Source organism: Scyliorhinus torazame, chromosome 13 (assembly GCF_047496885.1).
Source record: "Scyliorhinus torazame isolate Kashiwa2021f chromosome 13, sScyTor2.1, whole genome shotgun sequence".
Classification (NCBI taxonomy): Eukaryota; Metazoa; Chordata; class Chondrichthyes; order Carcharhiniformes; family Scyliorhinidae; genus Scyliorhinus; species Scyliorhinus torazame.
Genome location: NC_092719.1, coordinates 31,086,540 through 31,105,973, shown reverse-complemented (window position 1 = coordinate 31,105,973; position 19,434 = coordinate 31,086,540). Strand labels below are relative to the sequence as shown.

At 50.3% G+C, this 19,434-nt stretch overlaps 1 protein-coding gene across 2 annotated transcripts in view; it reads left to right on the top strand.

The window, feature by feature from the left end:
• flncb (filamin C, gamma b (actin binding protein 280)) overlaps positions 1 to 19,434 on the top strand; it is an 82,889-nt gene extending 63,455 nt beyond the window's left edge. For both annotated transcript variants that reach the window (XM_072471238.1, XM_072471239.1), the window contains 17 exons: positions 1,816 to 1,915; positions 3,060 to 3,200; positions 3,666 to 3,794; positions 4,169 to 4,342; positions 5,604 to 5,765; positions 5,931 to 6,134; positions 7,349 to 7,501; positions 8,308 to 8,430; positions 9,005 to 9,244; positions 10,074 to 10,343; positions 10,551 to 10,688; positions 11,554 to 11,669; positions 12,156 to 12,288; positions 16,308 to 16,484; positions 16,899 to 17,117; positions 18,756 to 18,959; positions 19,109 to 19,434. In XM_072471238.1, coding sequence (XP_072327339.1) covers positions 1,816 to 1,915; positions 3,060 to 3,200; positions 3,666 to 3,794; positions 4,169 to 4,342; positions 5,604 to 5,765; positions 5,931 to 6,134; positions 7,349 to 7,501; positions 8,308 to 8,430; positions 9,005 to 9,244; positions 10,074 to 10,343; positions 10,551 to 10,688; positions 11,554 to 11,669; positions 12,156 to 12,288; positions 16,308 to 16,484; positions 16,899 to 17,117; positions 18,756 to 18,959; positions 19,109 to 19,296 — 2,871 coding nt within the window. In that variant the 3' untranslated portion in view covers positions 19,297 to 19,434. The remainder of the gene's footprint in view (positions 1 to 1,815; positions 1,916 to 3,059; positions 3,201 to 3,665; positions 3,795 to 4,168; positions 4,343 to 5,603; positions 5,766 to 5,930; positions 6,135 to 7,348; positions 7,502 to 8,307; positions 8,431 to 9,004; positions 9,245 to 10,073; positions 10,344 to 10,550; positions 10,689 to 11,553; positions 11,670 to 12,155; positions 12,289 to 16,307; positions 16,485 to 16,898; positions 17,118 to 18,755; positions 18,960 to 19,108) is intronic.

Genomic DNA, 19,434 nt, shown 5'->3' with positions numbered 1-19,434 from the left:
CGCTCTCTCATTCGCGCTCTCTCATTCGCGCTCTCTCATTCGCGCTCTCTCATTCGCGCTCTCTCATTCGCGCTCTCTCATTCGCGCTCTCTCATTCGCGCTCTCTCATTCGCGCTCTCTCATTCGCGCTCTCTCATTCGCGCTCTCTCATTCGCGCTCTCTCATTCGCGCTCTCTCATTCGCGCTCTCTCATTCGCGCTCTCTCATTCGCGCTCTCTCATTCGCGCTCTCTCATTCGCGCTCTCTCATTCGCGCTCTCTCATTCGCGCTCTCTCATTCGCGCTCTCTCATTCGCGCTCTCTCTCTCTCATATTCGCGCTCTCTCTCTCTCATATTCGCTCTCTCTCTCTCTCTCATATTCGCTCTCTCTCTCTCTCTCATATTCTCTCTCTCTCTCTCTCTCTCATATTCTCTCTCTCTCTCTCTCTCTCATATTCTCTCTCTCTCTCTCTCATATTCTCTCTCTCTCTCTCTCTCTCATATTCTCTCTCTCTCTCTCTCTCATATTCTCTCTCTCTCTCTCTCATATTCTCTCTCTCTCTCTCTCATATTCTCTCTCTCTCTCTCTCTCTCATATTCTCTCTCTCTCTCTCTCTCTCTCTCATATTCTCTCTCTCTCTCTCTCTCTCTCTCATATTCTCTCTCTCTCTCATATTCTCTCTCTCTCTCTCTCTCTCTCTCTCTCTCTCTCTCATATTCTCTCTCTCTCTCTCTCTCTCTCTCATATTCTCTCTCTCTCATTTCATTTAATCTTCTAAACCCTAGACCATTGACCTTCCAGTGCTGCTATTATTGGGTCTTCCTGCATCACTTCTCCTCTTTCATCACAAAGCTCCTGGTAAATTTTTACATGATTGCTCCTCACAGCAAACATCCCTGGGTGAAGCTCGCCTTGTGTTGCTTGGTAGAGCTGGATGTGATGGGGGCACTCTACGAATTAATAACCAGGAACTATATCACTGTTGAAGTGAGCACCTCTGGCATCCAGGTCAAATTGTCACAGGTGGGTATTGAGGTTTGAGAGCACCCAGGACCTTCCATCAGTTCCTGCCTCTCTCAATCTGCCACTAAACACCCCTTCTTGAGTCTTCATTAGCTTTCAAATTAACCCAGGGAAATAATGTAGAGATTTACTTAGGGAGCTGAATTTGCTGTTATGTGGTGGATTCTAATCACTGGGATCAGTTCACATGCCTGACAAGGAGCTACATGGGTCTGCTGGCCATTGTCTGAGTCCATCTGGTCCCAGACACCGATGAATGGGGCTGGGGTTAAATATGAGGGCTTCAGATTACATCTGACTATTTGCTGATAGAAATGCAGTCTAACCCCATCTTCCACGGCTCCTGACCTCCCTGCCTTCTGCTCTAGGTGAGAGGTAGTATACTGGGGATCCGATCCCCATCACACATGTCTTAAAGTTACATCCTATCTAATATCTCGGAACAGAGTTTCTGGCTGGTGTTGTCCAGTTTCTCTGCTGTACAATCACCTGATTGTAGAACACTGGCTTTCCAATGACAGTGATGTGACCCGATCCCAGTGTAGTTTGTGTTCTTCGTCTCTGCACTCGTGGTGTTGTCCGTGTCACTTGTCAAATTTTGTAGCTCATCCCACCTCATTCTCTCTCGTTCACCACCAATCATCTTTCCTTTTACAGATCTTCACTTTCTTCTGAACTGGTCGAGGACTAAACCCAGACCACAACATCTTGTACATTTTCTCATTTCATGTCGATGGTTTATCACACAACTTTCTGCCCCCTCTCTGGCTCTATCTGAACGTTGTTTGTTCAATTTACCTTTTTCTCCACAGGCCACCGAGGAGACTGTTGTCCCGGTTGATGTTCTAGATCATGGTCTCCGACCATTCAACCTGGTCATTCCTTTCACTGTCCACAAGGGAGAAATCACAGGTGAGATCGGAAACCTTCCCTGAACCAAGAATGTGTTTGGGGCGGGAGACTCTCATTACGATGCTCTTTGGCTCCGTGTGCCAGTGCTGTGACGCACATTACAATGTTGTGACAGTATGTGTCGGAGCTGCTTCAGGAGTGAAAGTGCTAATTCCTCACGGAGCAGATCAAGAGGGTAAGCAAATGGGGACATTAGTCCAACCCACTGCCCATGCTTTTCCCGTCACTGGGACCTTCATCCAGGCTTCGATTTGTTCATCTATTTGGCACATTTCACAACCTCACCAGAATTCCCATGCTCCCACTTCCAAAAGTGACTTCGGACTTTCTGTGGCCATCTAGGGAGGGCAGGCACTATGGTTTAGCACTGAAAAATGGCATCTAATAATAATAATAATTTTCACAAGTAGGCTTACATTCACACTGCAATGAAGTTACTGTGAAAAGCCCCTGGTCGCCACATTCCGGCGCCTGTTTGGGTACACTGAGTGAGAATTCAGAATGTCCAATTCACCTAACAAGCACGCCTTTCGGGACTTGTGGGAGGAAACCTGAGCACCCGGGGGAAACCCACGCAGACACTGGGAGAACGTGCAGACTCCACACAGACAGTGACCCAAACCAGGAATCGAACCTGGGACTCTGGCACTATGAAGCAACAGTGCTAACTGCTGTGCTACTGTGCCGCCCACCTCTCAACAGTACTGCCAGTCTGTGTAGGACTGTGCATCTGACAGTAGAGCACTCCCTCGGTGCTGCACTAGAATGATGGGTTGAATTCTGGACTCGCGTCTCTGGAGTGAGGCTTGAATCCACGACCTTCTGAATGTGTAGGCACTTGATCAAGGCCAGCACCTGATGCAGGTCCACCAGAAGCCTGGCCCACTGTTCCACCCAGTGCCCTAATGAGTGAGGAGCCCTTCTCCCCCTGGCCTGGGCTAGATTTGACCCTAGAGGTGAAGGGTCAGTGCTTGACCATATTCTGTCTTTTTCTTAAAAGTAACTTGCTGTACCGTAGACACAAGGTCACCTGACCCATCATGCTGGTGCTACTATACACATTACGATGTTGTGTGGCAGTGTATGGGAGAAAGCTGCCAGTCTCTCTTGCTGGTCTAATTCTGGAACATTCTTTGCATCCCAGGTGAAGTCCGGATGCCATCTGGTAAAACTGGCCGTCCAAATATTACAGACAATAAGGATGGAACCATCACGGTGAAATATGCTCCCATCGAGAAGGGACTACATGAGATGGACATAAAGTACGATGGAAACCATATCCCAGGTGTGTGCTGAGACCAGCATGTCCAGATCCTGTTGGCTCACGAACAGCAATGTGTGACCCACTATTACTCACGGATCGGTTCCTGCCTCGGGGCCAAATATCTTTTCCCCAAAATGACTTCGACATTGAGCTCTGTTGATGTTTATCTTGTCCTCGTGTTATGTCGGGATTGTGGAGCTGTGTAAATAGTACAGCTATGTACTACCTCCGCCTTCTGTCTCTCTCTTTCGGAGGTTCTGGAGGCTTGGGGCGTGTCATCTGATTCTAATCTGCCCGAAAGAGACGGGTGAATGTGCCCCTTCACCCTGACTGAGCTGACCTAACCCTGATCTTAAAGTCCTGGGGAGAGGGGTGACCCCACCCTGACCTTAAAGCCTGGGAGGCGTGACTCCACTTTGACCCTAACACCCTGGGGAAGGGATGACACTGCACTGATCCTAATACTTGGCTGTTCCTCTGTTACAGGTAGCCCACTGCAATTCTATGTGGATGCCATCAACAGTGGTCATGTGACTGCATTTGGTCCCGGCCTGAGCCATGGAATGGTGAACAAACATGCAACATTCACCATTGTCACCAAGGACGCTGGGGAAGGTATGTGTGACTCATCGGTGAAACCATAGCGGCTGCAACAAATGGTGATGGCAGGGGAGAGGGAATGGCAGTACGAGAGGATGACACAAGGGATGGACGACTTGAGGACGGCTGGGTGGGTAGGGGGAGAGGGATGTTGGGGTGGCAAGAAATAGGTTGGGCATGGGGTGGAGAAGGGTGGTGGGTGGGATGGAGGGATGGTAAATGGGCGGGTGAAGAATATTTACCCAAGTTGAGTAATTGTTTTCTTTTCTCGCTCTCTCTCTTTCTCTACCCCCAACCCTCTCTCTCGCACATGTGTGTTGCTCTCTCTCTCTCTATCACTCTCGCTTGGGACTTTCTCTGTCTCATTCTTCCTTTCTTTCCCCATGTAGGTGGACTCTCTCTTGCTGTGGAAGGTCCCTCTAAAGCTGAGATCACGTGCAAGGACAATAAGGATGGGACGTGCACCGTGTCGTACCTGCCCACTGCCCCTGGAGATTACAACATCATTGTTCGATTTGATGAGCAGCATATTGCGGGGAGTCCCTTCACCTCAAAGATCACTGGTAACTCACTCTAAATCATTTATCACCTTCACAGCATCACTTGTGGCTGCTGGTGTCAGTAGAACCTATATCCTCTCTTAGACTAAACTCTCTTGTCTGTCAGGCACTGACCAGGCTCCAGTGAAGATTGGATACTCTAACTTGGGTTGACCATCTGTGGCCATATTCAAAATATGACCGCCTCATTTTGGTCAATTTGGGACTTTTCCTCAGATCAGGAGACAAACCAATTTTCAGATTCATAAAGGAAGGGCCGGCATGGGTAGCAGGGAGGAAGGTGCAGGAAATGGGGGAAGAACCCACTCCCCATCCCCCCCCCAATCCCAGGGTCACGTGCTTGCCTGACGGGTGAAGGTGAGTTGGGTCATTTTTGGAGGATTGCTGATGAGAGCTCTGGTGTGAGCATTTAATCCACATGGAGTTCACTGATCTCAGCCAGGGCACTCGTAGGGTGCACCGACGTTCGGGTAAGATGGGAACGACTCGCGTTGCTGAATGTGGAAATATTAGATTTACTGCCACCACTCGCCCTTCAGCCAGAACAATGGCTGGTCTGGAGCAGTTCAAAGGAGGAGAGTGAAATTGTAAATATTGAAATTGGGATCGTTGGTGCATAGGGCACACCTGACTAAAACTAGGATGTGCTTATTTCCGCAGAGGGAGAAGACAAGTGCGAGCTGTGTTCTGGGGGGGTTGGCCAATCATGTGCACACGTTCTGCTCTTGCCCCAAACTGACAAGCTTTTGGCTACCATGTCAGTGTCTGAATATCGATCTGGAACCTTATTGTCTGGTGTCGGACTTGCCAGGGTTGCAGACGGGTGTGAAGGCTGATGCCCTCGCCTCCACCTCGTTGATCGCACGGAAGTGGGTTCTGTTGGGGTGGAGGTCATCGGCTCCACCCAGCGCCTCGGTATGGTTGGGGGACCTAATTGAATTCTTGTACAACATCGGGGGGTCCGCTGAAGAGTTCTATTGGAGATGGCAACCATTCATTGCCTACTTTAAGGAATTGGTCACCGTCAGGTGCCAGAGGGGAGTTTTGGGTTTGTTTCATTTTTTGTTTTTCTTCTCCTTGGTGGTTGGGTTTTTGTTATTTTGGATTTGTGTATCATCCACTGAGTAAATGGGTTTGGTGTAAAATTTATTGTAAAATGAAAAATCTCTAATAAAAATATTTTATTTATATAAAAAAAAAAAAGAAAATTGGGATCATGTCAGGAACTCAAATTGCATCCTGTTAATGAGTCTATTCTGTGCAGGTGATGATTCAATGAGAACATCGCAACTCAATGTTGGCACTTCAACTGAAGTCTCACTGAAGATTACAGAGACTGATCTCAATCTACTCAATGCTAGCATCAAAGCTCCATCAGGTATTGAGGAGCCCTGCCTGCTGAAGAGACTACCCAACAGGCATATTGGTAAGAACCAGACTAGAGGGGTGGGCGCGGTGCATAGGGACTGATCGAGAGGTGGGCGCGGTCAGTGTCTGGGTATTCAGAGGGCCTTGTTTGATAAGGTGCTGTGAACTAGTGCAATCGGCCATTGCAGAATGACTCAGCTTGGATTTTTCTCTTTGTCAACAGGTATTTCATTCACCCCAAAGGAGGTAGGAGAGCACGTGGTGAGTGTGAAGAAAAACAGCCGGCACGTTACAAACAGCCCCTTCAAGATCATGGTAGGTGCCTCTGAGATCGGCAATGCCAGCAAAGTGAAGGTTTCTGGGAAGGGCCTGGTGGAGGGTCGAACATTCGAGGTGTCCGAATTCATCGTGGATACGAGGGGCGCAGGTAAGGCCCTTGTACATTCTGTAAGTTATTGCATACAACAGCGTCAATACAGACCTGAGACTGACGTCGGCAATCTGAACCTTGGTAGTGATTGTACTCCTGGGTTTGCCTGGATTTAGCCTTTTTCAGACTGGGCAGTAATATAAAAGAAAGAAAGGGTTGACTGCCCCCAGCTCTGTGCAAACTTAGTGAGAGAGCTGTCGGCGCTGTAAACCCCTGTTTGCAATCCAGGGCTGCATTTCAGTGCAAGGAAATTGTCCCTTATAGAATCATAGAATTCCTCCAGTGCAGAAGGAGGCCATTCGGCCTATTGAGTCTGCAACGACCCTCTGAAACAGCACCCTACCGAAGCCCAAACCCCACACCGTCCCTGTAACCTTACCTAGGGCCAATTTATCATGGCCAGTCCACCTAACCTGCACATCTTTGGATTGTGGGAGGAAACCGGAGCACCCGGAGGGGACCCACGCAGACACCGGTGCAAATACCTCCGACAGAGGTTGGAATTGAACTCTGGTCCCAGGTGCTGTGATGCAGCAGTGCTAACCACTGAGCCACCATGCCGCCTTGAATGGCCTTTCGTGGCAATGTTTACTCGGGTGATGGGATGCTGTTCCATTTTTAGATCAATCACCAGTCTTATTGCTGATTGGATAATGGGATCATTACATGCTGATGGGAACGGTCTGCATTCAAGTTAAATAATCTAATGGGGGGAAAAGATTGTAAATTTACCAGGGCGGCACGGTGGCGCAGTGAGTTAACTCTGCTGTCTCACGGTGCCGAGGTCCCGGGTTCAATCCCGGCCTCGGGATCACTGTCCGTGTGGAGTTTGCACATTCTCCCCGTGTCTGCGTGGGTTTCCCCCCCACAACCCAAAGGGTAGGTGGATTGGCCGCGCTAAATTGCCCATTAACTGGACAAATTAAAATAAGATTAAACTTGAAGTAAATTTATCAGGGGATGGTAGTCCTTTTGGTCTGTCATCGGCTTGCTTTGTGGAAGAAATAGGAACATGAGTGGACCATTCGACCCCTTGACCTGTTCTGTCATTCAATAAGATCATGGCTGATCTGATTGTGGCCTTATGCTATGACCACTGACTCCCTTGTCAATCAGAAATCTGTCTAACTCGGCCGTGCCAGTTTCCAGTGCTCACGGGGAGAATTCCAAACGGTAAAATCCCTTCAATCCTCTTTATCTTTGTTTCTCAGGCTATGGAGGACTCGGTCTGTCCATTGAGGGCCCCAGCAAAGTTGACATTAATTGTGAGGATCAGGAGGATGGATCATGCAAAGTGACCTACTGTCCAACTGAACCGGGCAACTACATCATCAACATTAAATTTGCTGACCACCATGTGCCAGGTAAGGGAGTGGGAAACGAGGCCTGGTTCGCACAATAACCAGCCAGTGTATGGAACCTATGGGGCAGGCCCGAGGGTCAGCGCTGAGGATCACAGTAAAGGACACCTGACACTGGGCTGAACACTGCCAGTGTTGAAAAGTGGGAGGGAGGGGGATGATGCAGAGTTTCTGTTTTAACATGTAGATGGTGGCAGGAATCATAGAATCTGTACGGTGCAGAAGGAGGCCATGCGGGCCATCGAGTCTGCACAGACCCTCTGAAAGAGCGCTCTCCTTAGTCCCACTCCCCTATTCCCATAAACCCATCGATTGGGTCACTCTGTGCGGAGTCTGCATGTTCTCCCCTTGTCTGCATGAGTTTCCTCTGTGTGCTCCGGTTTCCTCCCACAAGTCCCGAAAGACGGGTTTGATAGGTAATTGGGACATTCTGAATTCTCCCTCTGTATACCCAAACAGGTGCTGGAATGTGGCGACTAAGGGATTTTCACAGTAACTTCATTGCAGTGTTAATGTAAGCCTACTTGTGACAATAATAAATATTATTATTATTATTATTATAACCACAACTGTGGGAGGAAGCCAGAGCACCCGGAGGAAACCCACTCAGACACTGGGAGAACGTGCAGACTCCATTCAATCGCCCGAGGCCGGAATTGAACCCAGGACCTAGCGCTGTGAGACAGCCGTCGTAACCACTGTGTCGTCCCAAGTCCCACACAGTGAGACGCTCTGACCTGGCGACTCAGTATGTGACTGATGAGTCAATGTATGACCCTGTGAGTCATTGCGATCCTGTTGTTTTGTAGGAAGTCCTTTTACAGTGAAGGTAACTGGCGAAGGAAGAATTAAAGAGAGCATCACCAGGCGACGCCAGGCTCCCTCGATTGCAACAGTGGGCAGCACTTGTGACCTCAACCTGAAGATTCCAGGTATGTCCAGGGAGTTTATTCTGGGATGCGAATAAGCGGTGTGTGCGCATTGAGGTGCACGTCTGAGTGACAGGAGGCAGCTCTGAAGTTTGGCTGCTTTTTGAGGACCATATCTAAGGATGTTTTTTGGTATCTCTCAGTTTCTGCACCAGCCCTCAACGTCTTTCATTTCATCCTGTCAACATCACCTTCTATTCCTTCTTTCCTCCTGCACTTATCTAGCTTCTCCTTGAAGGTAGATCATTCCGCTGGCTGCTCAGGGTGGCCCATGAATTATGGACCGAACACCCTGCACAGCAGCTTTCCCTATATTCAGTGAGATGATTGGAGGGTCTGATCACCCTCCACATTGAGAGAGTCACATGGCTGCCAAAGCAACCAGTGTTAACAGCTGCAGAATCATTGGAGAATTGACCATACGATCGATGACCAGAAGGCTTCAGGGACTCGGTCCTGGGGATACAATGATGCGTTTATTCTGGATTAAAATATAAATTCTGGGTGGGATGTCCCTGATTTTGAGAGGAGGCTTCGAAAGTGGATTGATGGTTTCTGTACTCTCTTCCCTCCCCAGGAAACTGGTTCCAGATGGTTTCCGCACAAGAGCGTTTGACACGGACCTTTACGCGTAGTAGCCACACCTATACGCGCACCGAGAGGACAGAGATCAGCAAAACCCGGGGTGGAGAGACCAAAAGAGAGGTCCGAGTGGAGGAGTCCACAGAGGTCGGAGGGGATCCTTTCCACAACGTGTTTGGCGAGTTCCTGGGCCGCGACAGCCTGGGCTCCTTCAGCAACATCCCACGGGCCGAAGGTTTGTCAGACCAACAGGCAACAGGGCCGGTATTTAAAAGGGAGGGGGAGTGCCTGAGGCCATATAACCTGCTCTGCCATCCAGTGAGATCATGGCTACGCTGTGACTCTGATATAAATGATAAAATTGACCCAACATTGTGTGTGTGTCTCCCCTTCATTCCCCTGCAAGTGGAGAGACTTTGTCTCTACCTATCCTATCTGTTCCCGTTGATAGCTATTGAAAAACAATCGAATCACCCCCTTTAATCATCATTCCAGGGAAAGCCGTTTTGATGATTTTCTGTATCTGATCATGGACATTTTAATAATCTAATGTCTGTAGACCCAAGTCTCTTTGGACCTTCACTGTTTCTAGTTTTTCACCATGTAAAGAGAGTAACCTGTTCTATCCTCAGTGGATGAGCGCATACTTACTTGTATTGAAATCCATTTGCCACAGTTTTGCTGTTCACTGATATCTCACTCTGATTTTATGTTTCCATCTACTTGCTTACAATGACAGCAATCTTTGTGTCACCAGCAATATCGGACAAAGTTAGCTCTCTGTTAATGATTTAGATAGTGAGTAGTTCAGGCTTCAATAGAGATCTCTGTGGGACACTAAATCCTGCCGATTGGAATACCTGTCTAGTATCCATACTCTGCTCAACTCGTCTCCAATCCAGGTCAATAATCTGCCCTCGTCCATGAGTTTCAGGGAGGGAGTGGTGAAGTATTTAAAGGGGAGGGGTGCCTGATATTTAAAGTGGAGGAAGTGATCCAGTATTTCAAGTGGAAGCTTTGCTGCATGGCTAATTTGTAATTGTGTACTGTTGTTTGTTTGGCAGTGGAGGTTGGGGCCCAGGAGATGACTGCACAGGTCACCAGCCCCTCTGGGAAGATCGATGAAGCTGAGATTATCGAAGGAGATGACAGCACATACAGTGTGCGCTTCATACCACAGGAGATGGGCTCACACACTGTCAACGTCAAGTATCGAGGCCAACACGTCCCCGGCAGCCCCTTCCAGTTCACGGTTGGGCCACTGGGTGAGGGAGGGTCTCACAAGGTCCGTGCTGGTGGGCCTGGTTTGGAGCGGGGAATCGCTGCAGTGACTGGTGAGTTTCCAATGGTCACCTGTATGTTTCAAAGAAATTCCTGGGAGGTGGGGGTGGGTGAGGGGGTCCGTCTCCAAGATGGGATTTGATTGGTGGGGATGGGGCGGAACAGGTTCATCCCTCCTGCACTTTTCTGCATTAACTCTCCTCCCTCTCCCTCACCCTCACCCTCACCCTCACCCTCACCATCTCTCTCTCTGCCTGTAGCTGAGTTCAGTATCTGGACCCGTGAGGCTGGAGCCGGTGGCCTGTCCATTGCCGTGGAAGGCCCAAGCAAAGCTGAAATCTCATTTGAAGATCGTAAGGATGGATCATGCGGCGTTTCCTACATCGTACAGGAACCCGGTCAGTAAAGTGGACACTGAATCATCTGGGAGTTTTGGTAACCCCGTGTATCATTTTTGTAGGACTCTGTGCTCGGCTGTTCTGCCTCAGTTTGACACATTATTGTTTTCTCAACCCTCCAACGGGGCCTCTGGAATTCTGTGAAGGTGTTATCTTTTCCTTCTTGCTCAGCGGGTTGCCTGTTTGGGAACTCTGCTAGTTTTCCGCTGAAGCAATTTGATCCCTTTCCAAACCTTTGAGATAAAAAACACTCGGTCAATGATTGTTCAAATCACAATTCCCTATCGAGTCACTTCAGTTGCTTTTACAAAAAATATATCACAACGCAATTAAAAATGTAGTTCAGTACAAGGTTCAATATAACCATTAAATATCATGACTGACTCACTGCAGTTCTTTAAGTTCATTTTCAATGGGGAATCGTTCCCTTGTGCTATACAGCAAGCTTTACTGACTTGCTCTGTATTGTAACTGCCCTGGGAGTGTAGAAGAAGTTTTACTCATCATCTAACCTGTTCTCAGCTGCCCTGGGGGGTGCTTGATGGATAGTGTGGGTGCTTTATCCGACTGCCTATCCTGTGCATGCTGGATGTGGACTGACATTGGGTATGTGGTGGATGTAGTTTCAGTGTTTCAGGTGCTGGTTTCCTGCACAGTTGCAGCTGTGCACTAGGGAACGAGTGAATCCATGCATATTGGCTGAGGATAGGGGAGTTACCATTCTGGCCGTGTACTTAAGCCCCAAAGGATGGAGGGAGAGCAGAGGTCAGGGAAACTGCAGGAGAGTGGATGGGGAAAGTCCAGAAATTGATCCCTTCACCCCACAGCCCATTGACCTGATTTTGAGTTCCTCTTTCTTTTCCAGGTGACTATGAGGTATCCATCAAGTTCAATGATGAGCACATCCCTGACTCGCCGTTTGTCGTCCCAATTGCCTCTCCCTCTGACGCTGCCCGCAGACTGACCGTAACCAGTCTCCAGGTGAGGACCCAGGGAGGGCTGTGTCCCAGAGGTTGAGTGGGGAGGTGGGGGCAGGAGGGAGTAGCGGTATGGAGATCAGAAACAGTTAGAGGGAGACAGAAGAGCGTGGTGAGAGGATTCTGGAATCGGGAGCTCCCGGTGGCTGAGGAGCTGGGAAGGGGTGCAGTGGTGTCCCTGACTACTCCTGGCCTGTCGTCCTCCTGCATTGGCTACCAGTTTTGCAGAAATTCATTGCCAGCAGTTGAGCACAAAACAATCCATAATATTCCTGAGATGCACCCTGATCTGTGTGGGCACAGGGCGATAAATGTTGGAAATGGTAATAGAGGGATTTACTCTGTATTTAATTCATGGCCTGGGAGTGTTCAATGAGACAAGGGGGGGGGGGGGGGGGGCTTTGACCTGCATCTATTTTGAGTTTGCTGACCCTTTGGGCAGTGGATATGGAGAGTTTTCTAAGATTTTGTTGTCTGTTGATCTGTCTAGGAGTCGGGATTACAGGTTGACCGACAGGCCTCGTTTGCGGTTCAGCTGAATGGAGCAAGAGGGGTGATTGATGCAAAGGTTCGAACCCCATCTGGGTCTGTGGAGGAATGTTATGTGTCTGAAGTGGATGCCGGTGAGTGACCCAGTGAATGGAAAGTGTTGTTGGGGTGACTCCTGTGCTCCTTGCTCCCTCTCCCTCTCCTATCAGCAGTAGTCGGTCATTCAGCCCCCTTGAGCCTGCTCTGCCATTTTAAAAAGATAATCGCGGATCTGCAAGTAACTTCAACCTACCCCTGATAACCTTTCACCCTGTTCTTTAACCACAAATCTATCTGCCGTAAAAATATTCAAAGACTCCAAACCCTCTGAGTGAATGAATTTCACCTTTCTGTTTCAATGGGCGACCGCTTCTGTGATCCCCTAGTTCAAGATTCTCCTACAAGAGGAAACATTCTCTCCACATCCACCCTGTAAGGACGCCTCAGGATCTTGTATCATTCAATCAAGTCGCCTCTTGCTCGTCTCAAGAGGATCAGGGGGCGCGATTCTCCACTCCCACGCCGGTTGGGAGAATCGCTTGGGCCGCCAAAATTTCCGGGGACGCCGGTCTGACGCCCTCGCACGATTCTCCCAAGCGGCGGGAACGGCCTGGTCGAGTTCCGCAGGCCGGAGAATCGCCGGAGACACCCAAAATGGCGATTCTCCGGCGCCCCCGCTATTCTGAGGCCCGGATAGGCCGAGCGGCCAGGCCAAAACGGCGGGTTCCCCCCGGTGCCATCCACACCTGGTCGCTGCAGTCGTCTGCGGTGCGTGAATGCTGGGGCGGGGCGTGGGGGGATTATGCCGTCGTCTCTGAAGGAGGACCTCCTTCCTTTTGTCAGCCCAGCAAGATCCGTCCCCCATCTTCTTGCGGGGCGGATTTAGAGAGGACGACAACCACGCATGCGCCCGTTATGCGGCGCCGGCCGTGTCATCTATGCGGCGCCGCTTTTACGCGGGCGACAAGGCCTGGCGTGTGTAGATGACGCGGCCCCGATCCTGGCCCATTGTCAGGGCCTGAATCGGTCGGGACCGGGGCCGTTCCGCGCTGTCGTGAACCTCAACGGCGTTCACGACGGCGCGGCCACTTCGGAGTGGGAGTGGAGAATCCCGCCCAGGGTTTACGGGGAGAAGGCAGCAGAATGGGGATGATAAACCTATCGACCATGATTGGATAGCGGAGGAGACTCAATGGGTCGAATGGCCAAATTCTGCTCCCATAACGGTCATCCCCTATCCTCCCTTCCTCCCTCTCTCTCTCTGGTGTAATCGGACACCCCTTGCTGTCCTATGCCCAGCCATGTACAGTTAATCTAGACTCGCTGTAATGAACAGGCAGAATTTGATTCTGTCTGATTCAGGATGAGGTTCTGATGAGGCACTGGCGTGTAAACTCAGAGCATGGAATTCTTGTGCGGAAAGTCACAGAGGGAATAAGCGGATTAGAGAAACATTGTCTGAACTTCCGTCTCCCACAGGAATGGTGCCGGTGGGAGGGAACCTTGAAACACAGCAGACGTGTGAGGGGGACAGGGAGGTGGGAGCCGGTCTAGACGGATGTGGAAGACTTAGCTGTGGGGTGTCATTGACCTGACCCAGAATAACTGCTCATTCCCACACCATCCACTCTGAGCTCTCACACAGCAGCTGCCTGGGGCTTAAGCTGTAACATGAGATCCAGGCCCCAGCAGTCTCCAATAACTCTCTCAAACTTCTCGAAGGACAGAACAAGGTCACTTAACCCCTTCTAGGCTCTCCTCACATCTTTCTGCAGCTGGTTTTTTCATTGTTTGCTCTGGTTGTGGGATTTATCCAAAGCCTCCTCGTGTGTCTCGTCTCCACCTATGCGTGTCCCTCTCATTTCTCCCCCACCCACTCCTCTCTCTGTTCCCTCTGTCTCTCCCCTGTTCTCTCTCTCTCGTCTGCCCTGTTCTCTCTCTCTCTCTCTCTCCCTCTCCCCAGCCCTGCGCTCTCTCTCTCTCTCTCTCTCTCTCTCCCCTCTCCCCTGCCCTGTTCTCTCTCCTCTCTCTCCCCTGCCCTGCTCGCGTGCTCGCTCTCGCTCTCTCTCTCTCTCTCTCTCTCTCTCCCCCCTGCCCTGTTCTCTCTCTCTCTCCTCTCTCCCCTGCCCTGTTCTCTCTCTCTCCCCTGCCCTGTTCTCTCTCTCTCTCTCTCTCTCTCTCTCTCTCCTCTCTCCCCTGCCCTGTTCTCTCTCTCTCTCTCTCTCTCTCTCTCTCTCTCTCTCTCTCTCTCTCCCCTGCCCTGTTCTCTCTCTCTCCCCTGCCCTGTTCTCTCTCTCTCTCTCTCTCTCTCTCTCTCTCTCTCTCTCTCTCCTCTCTCTCTCTCTCTCCTCTCTCTCCTCTCTCTCTCTCCTCTCTCCCCTGCCCTGTTCTCTCTCTCTCTCTCTCTCTCTCCCCTGCCCTGTTCTCTCTCTCTCTCTCCCCTGCCCTGTTCTCTCTCTCTCTCCCCTGCCCTGTTCTCTCTCTCTCTCTCTCTCTCTCTCCTCTCTCCCCTGCCCTGTTCTCTCTCTCTCTCTCTCTCTCTCTCTCTCTCTCTCTCCCCTGCCCTGTTCTCTCTCTCTCTCCTCTCTCCCCTGCCCTGTTCTCTCTCTCTCTCTCTCTCCTCTGCCCTGTTCTCTCTCGCTCTCTCTCTCGCTCTCTCTCTCGCTCTCTCTCTCGCTCTCTCTCTCGCTCTCTCTCTCGCTCTCTCTCTCGCTCTCTCTCTCGCTCTCTCTCTCGCTCTCGCTCGCTCTCGCTCTCGCTCTCCGCTCTCGCTCTCGCTCTCCGCTCTCGCTCTCCGCTCTCCGCTCTCGCTCTCGCTCTCGCTCTCCGCTCTCGCTCTCGCTCTCGCTCTCGCTCTCGCTCTCGCTCTCGCTCTCCGCTCTCCGCTCTCGCTCTCCGCTCTCGCTCTCCGCTCTCGCTCTCCGCTCTCTCTCTCTCTCTCTCTCTCTCTCTCTCCTCTGCCCTGCTCTCTCTCTCTCTCTCTCTCTCTCTCTCTCTCTCTCTCTCTCTCTCTCTCTCTCCTCTGCCCTGCTCTCTCTCTCTCCTCTCTCTCTCTCCTCTCTCTCTCTCTCCTCTCTCTCTCTCTCCTCTCTCTCTCTCCTCTCTCTCTCTCCTCTCTCTCTCTCCTCTCTCTCTCTCCCCTGCCCTGTTCTCGCTCCTGCTCGCTCTCGCTCTGCCCCCTCCCCCGCGCTCGTTCTGCCCCCTCCCCTGCTCTTCTTGCGTTTTTCTCAGACATTTATTTCTGATTCCTGCATCCACAGTGCCACCTGCTGATGATGGCAGTTCAGCCTGACCTTTGGAGGGAAGTGGGTTTGACAATGCCTGAAATACTCCAATAAGGGTGGCTGAAGACTTCCAAGTAAAACACTAAAGAGCAGGAGTGTGAGTTGTTGAAGGGTATATAGAGTGAGCAGGAGCGTATGAGTAGACTGGGTGTGATATTAACGGGTAAGGGAGTAAGGACACCTTCCTGGCATCATATTCAAGCTCTTTCCCACTGCCGTGTTTCGAGGAGGGAGGTGAGCGATTCCACAGTTGCTTTAGGACATGTTTATTATTTCCAGTTTCTTGTGATCTGTCTGGTGGACAGCACTCCGTTATTACTCTGAATGGAATTCCACTCCTACCTCTCATTGAAAGAATCCCTGCCAGGGGCTAGGTTTATGCTCCTCCGCTCCTAACCGGGGGGTGAAGTACATGGCGAGGGGTGGAGTGTGTCAGCTTGGGTGGGTGGATGGGCTGCATCAACAGAGATGCCATTGCTGCCGTTCCGAGCAATCCAGAAGCCTCTGCTGGCCAGAGAACTGTGGTGTAAGAGGAGATGTGGGGCGAGGGCTGCTGCTGCAGAGTCCAGAACATTCTATGCTGTTGTGCTGCACAAGGGCCAGGCTCCACACCCTCTGCTCTCAAAGTAATTTATGGAAAATGCTGGGAATACCCAGCAGTTTGGACAGCAAAGAGAGACATGGAACCCGTGTTTTAGTTCGATTTTAACCAAAGGGAAACATTAACTCTGTGTCTGTCTCTGCAGATGAAGCCATTTCCAGCATTTTCTGTCTTCACGTCCGGTTTTCAGTGTTTTGCTATTACCTTAAAATATCTTTTCTATTCATAGATAACTTCGCAATCCGCTTCATTCCACGTGAAAATGGTGTCCACTCGATAGATGTCAAGTTCAACTCTAGCCACATCCCAGGCAGCCCCTTCAGGATCCGCGTGGGTGAGCCAGGACAGACTGGGGATCCTGGCCTAGTCTCTGCCTACGGCCCAGGATTAGAAGGAGGAGTCACAGGTACAATTCCTTGCGTATAACTGACCTAATAGTGTATCCTTCAGGTAATACCAACTGGAATATATAAAACAGTGGATATTCGGCAACAGGTTAGTCTGGAATCGAATCGAGGGGTGTGGCAGGAGTTTATATTTAAATAACAGATACCCAGGAGTGACTTACAGGTTGTAATCGAATTGAAGTACTTGGGGAGTGGGAGGGTTTTATATATATAGAATTTTAAAGATGCTTCAGAGTAACCTGCAACTGGAATCCAACTGATGGGCCTGATGTTTAATTGGAGGAGGTTGGAGTTTGGGTATTTTAAGGCATGCTCTAGCTGTGTGATTGTGAGGTTCAGCCATGACTGCTGGGTTTGTTGCTGTACAGGCACTGCGTTTCCATAGTAACACCCTTTGTTCTCTCTCTGTCTAGGGGTCCCCTCAGAGTTTATTATCAATACATGTGATGCTGGGGCTGGTGCTCTTTCTGTCACCATTGACGGCCCTTCCAAAGTGAAGATGGATTGCCAGGACTGTCCTGAGGGTTATAAGGTCACCTACACACCAATGGCACCTGGAAACTACCTCATCTCCATCAAATATGGTGGACCTCAGCATATCGTTGGGAGTCCATTTAAGGCCAAGGTCACAGGTGAGCAGGGCTGGGGCATCATGGGCACTGGCTCTCTCTGGGACATGGGCACCTAGTTACTGGGGCACAGGTTCCATGGGAACTGCCACATTCACTGGGGCACAGGTTCCTCAAGCCATAGCCTTCTGGGGCATGGGATTACACCGACAATGTCTCCCACTGGGGCATAGGTTTACTCGGGCACTGGCTCCCGCTGGGGCATCAGTTTGATGGATAATCTCTGGGTTAAAGTCCACTGCTTGATCCTCGCTCTGTTACATGGGAAACTGGTGGGTGTGGTGTATCTGGATCCATAAGGCATTCGACAAGGTGCTGCACAAAAGGCTGCTGCATACGATAAAGGCACACTGTGTTATGGGTAATATATTTGCATGGATAGAGGATAGTTTAACTGTCGGAAAGCAAAGAGTGGGGATAAATGGGTGTTTTTCTGGCTGGCAAACAGTGGCTAGTGGTGTGCCTTAGGGATCAGTGTTGGGTCTGCAATTGTTTACAATTTACATAGATGATCTGGAGTTGGGGACCAAGTGTAATGTGTCAGAGTTCACAGATGAAACTCATGAATGGTAGAGCCAAGTATGCAGAGGACACAGTCTGCAGAGGGATCTCGATAGTTTGAGTGAGCAAGGGTTTGGCAGATGGAGTTAACGTTGATAAATGTGCGGTCGTCCATTTTGGTAGGAATAACCGCAAATGGACTTATTTCAATGGGGAAAAATTGCAACATGCTGCTGTGGAGCAGGACCTGGGTGTCCTTGTGCATGAATCTCAAAAAGTTGGTTTGCAGGTGCAGCAGGTAATTAATAAGGCAAATGGAATTTTGTCCTTCATTGCTAGAGGGATGGAGTTTAAAAGCAGGGAGGTTGTTGTAGCTGTACAAGGTGCTGGTGAGGCCACATCTGGAGTACTGTGTACAGTTTTGGTCTCCTTACTTGAGAAAGGATGTGCTGGCACTGGAGGGTGTGCAGAGGAGATTCACTAGGTTGATTCCGGAGTTGAGAGGATTGGTTTATGAGGGGAGACTCTGCAGACTGGGACTATACTCATTGGAATTTTGAAAAATGAGGGGGGTGATCTTTCAAAACACACAATTCTGAAGGGAATAGATAGGATAGAAGCAGGGAGGTTGTTTCCACGCAGATGAAACTAGAACTAGGGGGCATAGCCTCAACATCAGGGGGAGCAGAGTTAGGGCTGAGTTGAGGAGGAACTTCTTCACCCAAAGGGCCGTGAATCTGTGGAATTCCCTGTCCAGTGAGGCAGTTGAGGCTACCTCGTTAAATGTTTTTAAGGTAAAGGTAGATAGATTTTTAAACGTAGAAGGAATAAAAGGTTACAGTGAGCGGGCGGGTAAGTGGAGCTGAGTCCACAAAAAGATCAGCCATGATCTTATTGAATGGCGGAGCAGGCTTGAGGGGCCAGATGGCCTACTCCTGCTCCTAGTTCTTATGTACACGTTTGAAGGAAATCTCGGGGCCTGGGGCCCTGGCCCTGGGAGACCTGGCCAAGTGCTGGAGGGCGGTTGCAGGGCTGCAGGAAGAGCTGTGCTCTGAGGGAACTAGGTGCCTTGGTCTGTGCCAAGGGCAGTGGAGATGAACACCAGACTAACTCCCAGGTTGCCTTTGTTTCCTGTTCCAGGCGTCCGCCTTTCTGGGGGTCACAGTTTACATGAAACATCCACTGTCCTGGTTGAAACAGTCACCAAGTCGGCCTCGGTTGGCCGGTTTGCAACAATGCCCAAGTTTGCATCTGACGCCAGCAAGGTGGTAGCTCGAGGACCTGGCCTGACCAAGGCTTTCATTGGGCAGAAGAACAACTTCACGGTGGACTGCAGCAAAGCAGGTAGGTGTCAAGAGGTCACCGGGGAGATGGGGCATCAGAGCGATGGGGGATCGGGCAGCAGAACCAGGCCTCGGACCACGAGAGGGGTCATTTGTGCGGTGGGATGCTCACCCTGTGACCCAGAAGTAACCCGATCTTGTTCATTCCAGGAACCAACATGTTGATGGTGGGGGTTCACGGCCCGAAGACTCCCTGTGAGGAGGTGTATGTGAAACACGTGGGAAACAGAGTTTATAATGTCACGTACACTGTGAAGGAGAAGGGCGACTACATACTGATCGTGAAGTGGGGAGATGAGAGTGTCACTGGCAGCCCCTTCCATGCAACCGTCCCCTGAGTGGCTGATCAACAAATGGAGACTTCACGCACATCTCAGAGGATCCGAACTACCAAAAATTCACATTTTTAATTTAAAAAACAAAGTACAGCCTGCTGGTGGGGTGAGGGGAGGTGTTTCTGGGGGGTGGGGGGTGGG